The sequence below is a fragment of the Poeciliopsis prolifica genome, unplaced genomic scaffold (genome assembly GCF_027474105.1).
Source record: "Poeciliopsis prolifica strain line A6 unplaced genomic scaffold, Auburn_PproV2 SCAFFOLD074, whole genome shotgun sequence".
NCBI classification, from domain to species: Eukaryota; Metazoa; Chordata; class Actinopteri; order Cyprinodontiformes; family Poeciliidae; genus Poeciliopsis; species Poeciliopsis prolifica.
The window spans coordinates 185805-194849 of NW_026562449.1; the positions used below are offsets into that span (position 1 = coordinate 185805).

Sequence of the window (9045 nt, forward strand, 5' to 3'; positions counted from 1 at the left end):
CAGTATCAGCAATAGCATTTATCAATCCCAAGCAACCAATACATCGAAAGTGCTTCCATCATTATTGTACAGTTTATGATGTAACATCTGTTTTACGATGAAAATATTTTTGTCTTTAAAACTGGTTGTTATGACAACAAAGATAATCAACAGTTACATGAAGGACAAGATTTATTTGTGTTTTATTGGAGCTCTTTATTTCTTCCTGGAAGATCATGTCTGTGGTGCTTGCACACTTTTGGCAAGACCACACCTCCTAATCATCTGTTGTACACTCTGTGACATCATCGTAAGGCTGTGTAAATGTGCTCTGCTCCCCCCACCAACATTCAAGGTTAATTTCTAAGCAAAAACAGAACCAACATGGAGAAGGGAAGGGTAGGGCACAACTAGAGTAAAAGGTGTTGTTACAGTGGCAGGACAAATTAGCAGATTCACAGTTTGAATTGGGCTGACATAGCGTGTAGTTGCTGGTGCTCAGTGCAAGTTAAACTAAAGGCAGTGCTGAAGATGGAAACTGAGGGGCTGCAGAGCACATCAATCTGAGGAGGGGAGTGGATTCTTTAAAAGCACTTTCGGTGGACAATGGAGGGTCCAGCCTCATCGTACTCCTGTTTACTGATCCACATCTGCTGAAATGTAGAGAGGGAGGCCAGAATAGAACCGCCAATCCACACAGAGTACTTCCTCTCTGGGGGAGCGATGATCTGAGGGACAGAGTTAAATGTTAAGTATCTTCAAACGTAAATGATATCTCAACATATGTTCTATCAATAGGACAAATAACTTTTTGAAATACATGTGAAGTTCCATTGGGTATAATTATTTAGACTATTCTGTTTACCAAGAAGTTCCATGTTTTCTTTTTAACAACTACACAAAGATAACTGACTTTTGTTGGAAGGAAGTTATATATCCGTTCTCATTCTGTCACATTAAAAGCCTTGACTCATCCTGGAATCAGAAATTGATTATGAACACAGAGCTGACCTTAATCTTCATAGTGCTGGGAGCCAGCGCTGTGATCTCCTTCTGCATCCGATCAGCTATTCCTGGGTACATGGTGGTGCCTCCTGACAGCACATTGTTGGCGTACAAGTCTTTACGGATGTCAATGTCACATTTCATGATGCTGTTGTAGGTTGTCTCATGGATTCCAGCTGACTCCATGCCTACAGGAAGATTGAAACACCAATATGTGGCTGTGTGCTAATGAATAATTTAAAAAAACAGCCGTTTTGTTAAAGCTATGACTTTTTTGATTATCAGTTAACTAGACAACTAGTTAACTCACATGACCATGTTTTTATGTTGATATGAAAACATGAGCATGTGACTGACCAATGAACGATGGCTGGAAGAGTGTCTCTGGGCAGCGGAACCTCTCATTGCCAATGGTGATCACTTGACCATCAGGAAGCTCGTAGCTTTTTTCAAGAGAAGACGAAGTGGCTGCTGTTGCCATCTCATTCTCAAAATCCAAGGCCACGTAGCACAGCTTCTCCTTAATGTCACGCACAATCTCTCTCTCAGCTGCAGGACAAATGGACATGGTGAACCAGACATATACATGTGATGGGGTATCATGAAAATTGAAATGGATAAAGGCCCCTTCAATGATACCTGTGGTGACAAAACTGTAGCCTCGCTCGGTTAGGATCTTCATGAGGTAGTCTGTAAGGTCGCGGCCTGCCAGATCCAATCTCATGATTGCATGTGGTAGGGCATAGCCCTCATAGATTGGGACGTTGTGGGTGACTCCATCACCAGAGTCCAACACAATACCTGAACGAACGACAGAAAGGAGGCCACACTCAGATGGCTTCAGCCTTTGCTCTGTATCCACCATATTTTATACTGGTCTTAAGGAAGAAGGGAAGAGTGCACGATCCAACCTGTGGTGCGTCCAGAGGCGTACAGCGACAGGACTGCCTGGATGGCCACGTACATGGCAGGAACATTAAAAGTCTCAAACATGATCTGAACACAGATATGACATTTACATTAGTAGGGACACAGTGCCATAAGATTTTCTTAATTTATTCTTCAACTTTAATTCAGAACAAGAGTTAAGTTACATAGCATCAGATTTCTTTTATCTAATCATATCAATTTCTGAGCTCCATGCTGCAACACATTCCAGTTGTACATCTGGAGTTGTGCACCAGTGATGAACCATTCTGCACATCACTGGTTATACTCAAGAAATGTTTTATGAAATGTAATTCATTTGCAGCAGGGAGTCCTGGCAATTGCGGCCAGCATGTGAGAGGAACGAATGCTGCAGGAGGAGATGAAACTGTGTTTAGAGAACTGAGAGTTGCTATCACAGATGTAAAATAAAGTGACAGCAGCAGGAATATGTGATTAAACACTTCACAAGTTGTAAATTCAGATTACAAGCAAATCAGCTTCAGAACACTTCAGCCTTCTGGAGTAACTATCACTGTGAACAGATATGACAGATTAACTGGAACCTCCTATAGAATCTATAGGTGTCACAGGTACTAGAGTGTCTCTAGTTTGGATTGTATTTATGTAATTTTTTTTGTACTTTGTACACAAACTACCTGAGTCATTTTCTCTCGGTTGGCTTTGGGGTTGAGCGGTGCCTCGGTCAGCAGGGTGGGATGTTCTTCAGGGGCAACTCGCAGCTCGTTGTAGAAAGAGTGATGCCAGATCTGGCCAATCAGAGAGCAGGAGCAGGTTAGGAGGTGCTGTGTGTGTACTTGTCTAGCTATCCTATTTAGGACCTTTTCTGTATTTACTAACTTCTGAAGACCATGTACCTCATAGGGACCAAAGTCCAGTTCTAGTATTAGAACTGACCTCCTTGTTTAGGGGTCAGGGGTAAGGTTTAGAAGTAAGGCACAAATTAGGTTTTGATTAAGGTTAGGGTTAAGAACAGACTGTAATGGTTAGGGTTAGGGAAAATGTCTGGGTTATGCATAAAAGTAGACACTAAAATGAATGGAAGTCAATACAGTCTTAAAATTGGTAAAAATACAAACTTGTATGTGTGTGCACACGTGTGCATGTGTGTGTGTGTGTGTGTGTGTGTGTGCGTGTATGTATGTGTGTGTCAGACCTTCTCCATATCATCCCAGTTGGTTATGATTCCATGTTCAATAGGATACTTCAGGGTGAGGATTCCTCTCTTGCTCTGAGCCTCATCTCCCACATAGCTGTCCTTCTGTCCCATCCCCACCATCACTCCCTGACAGACGTTTACACAGACTGTCATTTTACACCTTTCTCATTGTCTGTGATTGAGCTAAGCATTAATCATTGAACAGTCACCTGGTGCCTGGGCCGACCCACAATGGAGGGGAAGACGGCTCTGGGAGCGTCATCTCCAGCAAAACCCGCCTTACACAGACCGGATCCATTATCACAGACCAGAGCGGTGCTCTCCTCATCGTCACACATGGCTGCGAGGGGTACTGTGGACAAGCTGGAAACCTAACAGAACGACTCGCACTGATGAAGAGAGATGTGAGAAATAGATATGCTTTTACAGTTCAGAAAAATCAGCAATATTAATCAATTTGAGTTTTATTTGCTCATCAAATAAAACTCACTCAAAACCAATTTTATATATACACATATATAAAATTGCTGTTAGATTTCTCAGCTGCTTTATTACCCCAATATAATGCTCGTTCAAACTTCTTTTAATTTTACACATTTTCTTATAAATAATTTCAAATTCAATCTGATTTTTATTAGTTTTATTTAAAAACAGGCTTGTTGTTTTCAAATAATTTCTCATGTTGAAGTTGTCTTCTGAGAACTTTCACACTGTATTTTCAAAAAATAAAAACTGTCACATTGCTCAATGACAATGTTCAGTAATAGTTAATAAATATTAATTAATAAATATTAATGTAAAATTAGCTTAAAGGGAGATTTGGGGACACTCAGTCATCTGTCAGTCATCTGTCAAAGATGAAACAGTAAAAATGAGCCCAGAAACAGAAACTGAAACTTTACCATCCAGTTCAACCAAATTTATTCTAAAATCACTTTTTTACATTAAAAACAGCTAAGCGGAAGATAACCTGAATGAAATTTCTGAAAGTTCTGCAGCATCCCCAAAACCGGAGCTGGTAGGTAGTTACATGACCTTCTACTCAGAGAAGATTTCCTATTTCGGTCATGAGTGGACTCCTGCCTGTATTTGGTATGCTCTCTCTCTCTGTGTTAACTCTGCCTTGCCCTGCCCCACTCCACTCCATCTGTCCTTCCTCATCTCTCTTCATGTTCCTTTCCCCTCACAGCACTTTGCTCCATATTTAGTCATGAACTCCAGGAACTGAATATTTCTGCTGTTTCTGGCTGTAGGACAGGCCTCTCTGTGTTAACATTGCTCTGAGTTCTGCCTGACACTCCTCTCTGTAGCTCCTGTTTTTCTCCTCAGTTAAATTGTTTCTCCATCTTTCTGTAAAATGTAAATTCCTTGTGCAGCAGCTGCTTCTGCTGATACGTTAGAACTTCACAGAATCTGGAACATTACATTCTGCAGCCGAAGGTGCTAAGATGCTTTGGGATGAATGTTTGCTTTGTCAGTCAGTTACAACAGACATTTAGGTTTTCTGTTATATTGGCTGCAGAGACTGTTTTAGCTTAATAAGCTTTACCAGTGTTTCTCAGCTTCATCCTTGTTAATGAATTGTAACTTCAAAGTGAAATCATCAGAAGCACACAAATAAGAAAGAGTTCTTAGATCCAAAATCAACAGCGAACACAGAAAAAAATAAAATAAAATAAAGAACTTTTGCTTAAGTCCAGTTTTTGTCCATGTCTGGTTGTGAGTTTAAATGCTCAGCTGAATGTACAGAAATTTCTTTTTATCAAAGAAAGATTATTATACAAACAATGTTTTTCTGCTATCTTCACTTTCAATTCTGATGAATGCTTTTTTTCTCTCTCTTCTTTTTTTTATTTAAAAAAAATAATCAAACTCAGAGGTTACATAAATTTAATTATAATTAAAATTTCTTTTCTACTCACTTAACCCCCCTAATGTTCGATCACCCCAAACTCAAGTCCAAAAGCAGGCTTGGTAAATATTTTTAGTTGTAGTACAAATAAAACTCTAAACAAATAAAATTTCCAAACAACGGAATGACTAAATGTTCCAGACATGTATATATTTATAATATTGTCTGGAAACAAGTATCTGAAGATGATGGAAAAGAAATTCTGATCAGATTGCAGCTGGATGGCAGACCCACCTTGGTTTAGATTTCGCTGGTTCTGGTACTGGTCTCATCTGAAAAGTTATTTTTTCTATCCACTATAAGTTGTTGGACTGAGTCCTTAACCAAATCTGGAAAGCTAGGTTTAGTAAGAAGCCAATCAGAAACCTGAACAGTGACTGGAAAGCTTGAGATTGGGAATTTCAGAGTTGCTGATAACAGAGACATAGAGCTCCCAGAGTTGAGAATGATAGAGCCGAAATCAGAAGAATTTTGCTGATTGACTGATTTTCTAATATAATGCTTCACAATAACCAACTAAGGAGACCAACGACTTTTCAATAAAAAACACAGGGAAATGCCACTATGCTACATGGTATTAAAGCCTTGTCTAGACTTTAAGGTTGACCTTAGACTTAAACATTCCCATGTCAGAGGTGGAGACGGGCCCAGTCACCCAGTCCGAGGGACATTGAATAAAAGGATGGATAGAAAGGTTTAAAAGTGCATTTATATAATGTGGGGCAAGGCCATTAAGAGCTTTAAAAACAAACACTATTTTATGGAGTTATGTGGTTAGACATGCTGAAACTACAAACTCCAAAATACAATGGATATTTTACATATTTATTTTAATGTGATAATGAAAAGTACTGTGGAATGACTCAAAGATGCCCTCTGCTGGTGGATATTTTAATGCAACATAAGATAGCTTTTACATTTATTTTTTCTGATTTGATTTAGAGTTGAAAGATATCAAATGGGCTTAGATGTTAGGATATTTCTGTGTTTGAGTCTCTGTCTCTGTGTTTGAGACAGAGGCTATCAATAATTTAGTCTCTTCTGAACATTACAGAGTTTAAACTCTGTAATGTTGGCCAATCAGAAATGGCCAATCAGACAGCTGCTGGCAAATATGATGACCAGAAGCCATCATATTTGGTTTATTAAATCAATTTACAGTATTTTTATAAACCAATTTTTATGTTCTGAAAATCTGCTGCAGAAACCAGGCTTTTCAGACATCATTTGGCTCTTGGTCAGAGTCAGAGCTTGGGACACGGAGAGGTAAAGGAGCAACATTCTGACAATTTTTTTAACATAAGAAACTTCCAATGAGATAATGGACAGCACTTCACAAGAAAAAAACATTCTTAGGTATAGAGAACATGATCCTCTCTTTTCAGGAGGAGAGAGGGCAACCAAAAGCAGAGAAAACATGGGTAACAGATGTTTCATTGACAGGAAAGTACGTAAACAAGAAGAACCTTTTCACTAATGGAAGAGAGCATCCAGGTCATAACTGAAGGAGAAAAGATGGTTTAGCAGATGCAACAACAGAGAAACATGGATAAATATGTTCACTGAGAAGAGCAGGAAACACAGGAGAGAAGAGAAGAGGCGAAACAGCAGTGGCAAGAAGGAAATGGTGGCAGAAGCCAAAATAAATCATTCAGGAAAATACTCATGGTCACAGAACAGAGTGCAGCTGCTGAGGTCTTACCGTGGCAGCGCAGGTCCTGCTTGGATGATGTGGGACAGAAAAGTGAGAGTCTAAAGAGCTGCTTTCCAGTTTATCAAGCCTCCACCTCCTCCATCCATCCTCAGTCCAAACAAGGCCGGGGCCTCCTCCTCATCCTCCTTTTGGCTTTCTCCTCAGCTCCTTTCCTTATAGGGCAGGACCCAAGGAAATGACCAATCAGACAGCTGATGGCATCTGTGGACTTTCTCTCATCATTCACTGCATTCCTGTAGGAGGCAGACACAACTGAGCAGGAAGACTAGAGTGTAAGGAAGAGTACTTTCATATTTTGATAGTAGATATAGATTAAAATACTCTGCTACTTTAGATCACTCTATTATTCTGAACTGGGCTATGGTACTCTAACACTTACCCTTCAATGATCTCAGTGATTATATTACTGTGATCCTTAGGGGCGATTGTGTGGGTACAGAATTTGGTCAAGTTTTGGGATCAATTCCAGCTTTCCTTGTCACATGTTTTCCCTTGAAAATATGCTTAAAGTCTTTCTTTATCATTAAATTAGTAAATACTGTTGTCTGAACTTAATTCTCAGTGTCCTGAATCCATTTTTCAAAAATAGTTTCTCTGTTGGCAGTAACCATTCACCTGTTTGGATATGTGCAGCAGCTGTTGTGAATCCAGCCTAAGTTAGTTTGTGCAGATCCATGAAGGGTTAAAAAGTTTGTTATTGTTAGCCTAACTTAGGTTCTGGTGTTATGGATTAACTGGTGGCTAAATTAACTTGTGGTATGAGCTGGGAGAGGCAAATATTTCAAACCAGGAAATAAACAATGCTCTAAACTAAAAGAACTACAAAACTTTGCAAAATGGTATCTGTTTCTGAAAGACACCATTAAGATTTCAAGAGTAGCTCATTAGAAAGACTTTTATTGAGCTAATATTGTATCTTGCCATTTTAAACCATAATTTGCAAAATTGCTAAAGCTTGTAAATGCAGAATTTATCCTGATTTTATGTGTTGTTTCAGTCTGAAAATCATCAAAGGAAGATTAAAATAGATCTTAAGATGCCATAAAACAGATCTCAAAGCAAAAATTAAATCCTGGAAGCCAACATAAATGTTGAAGACCCATGGGAAATATAATAAAAATGTTTAAAAAGATCAACTGGCTATGTTGTTTTTCATATCACCCTCATATTTTATATCTCAATTAGATATCCACTGAAACAATAGCGAAAAATCTTTTTTTTTATATCTTACAGTTTAGTTTCTAAACTATGGCCCTAAACTATCAACCGCCATGTCGGAGAACTGGCAACACATTGAAACCTCTTATTTATCCCTGTGACAGAAATGTTGCTATCTCTTCATCCAATCCTGACATTTTTCATAAACAACATTTCTGATCTCAGATTGTCTCATCTATCTAGAGTGAGTCCAGTGACTCCATCAGTTTGCCATGCAGTCTTTTAATGTTTTGAACCTGTGTCTCTTTCTTAAGGCTTATGGACCATCCCCAGTCATCAGTTTATCTGACTTTCTGTCTTTGATTGTTTTGGTCCATGTATTGTTAAAACAGTAAATGCTTCCCTGATATCTGAATGTTTTTCTATTACTTTGAAACATGCTGTGGTCCATCCGCTCATTAAAAAGAGCAACCTTGATTTAAATGTGTGTGTGCGTGTTTTTCTTATTTTGTAATGAGTGTGTGTAAGTGGGGTGTCCTGTGTCTTTTATTCCATGCCCTTCTTTGACCCAATCTCCAGTTGCTGAGCGTTAGGGTCTTAAAGTCCCCTTTGTTTGTTTTGTTGGACTCAGTGAATTTTAAAGTTAACAGAATACATTACTGTGAGGAAAATAAACATTTCTGTTTGAAACTCGAACTGTCTCTTGTCCACAAAGCTGCCAAACTAGTTATCCTTCTAGTTGGTGTGTTTGAAATTGGAGGTTGCTAATTCTGTCAGGTCACTACAATGGAATGAGAACTTCAACTTGGAACAACACCACAATTTACAGTTGTGAAACCCCAAGTCTGTTCCACTGCATCAGCAGCTGTGATCTGTGTTTTTTACTGGACATTTGGTGGTTGTTTGAAGCATGAATCCTGCCTGAACACAAACATCAGAGACAGAAAGGAGGAACTCCACCTGCTGCAGATGGATTCATATGCAACTTTATTCCCACCCTCTCCCCAAGAACACACACAAACACAGATCCCCACCCACAGCATTCCCCTCCCATTCTGGCTTACGTACACACACGCACATCCACGCACACACACGGACACACACACATTGACTAAACCTCTGACCAAAGATGGGCAAACAGCTGGACTGCTCAAAGTTTCTGAAACTGTT

General features: G+C 39.2%; 1 protein-coding gene across 1 annotated transcript; it reads right to left on the reverse strand.

The window, feature by feature from the left end:
* Positions 1 to 6803, reverse strand: acta2 (actin alpha 2, smooth muscle). The gene is made up of 9 exons (XM_055021214.1): positions 6706 to 6803; positions 3301 to 3480; positions 3089 to 3217; positions 2571 to 2681; positions 1896 to 1980; positions 1624 to 1785; positions 1342 to 1533; positions 991 to 1172; positions 1 to 707 (listed from the first exon to the last, which is right to left on the reverse strand). The coding sequence occupies exons 2-9, from the start codon at positions 3427 to 3429 to the stop codon at positions 564 to 566; spliced, it is 1134 nt and encodes a 377-aa protein (XP_054877189.1). The 5' UTR covers positions 3430 to 3480; positions 6706 to 6803; the 3' UTR covers positions 1 to 563.
* Positions 6804 to 9045: the final 2242 nt, after the last annotated feature.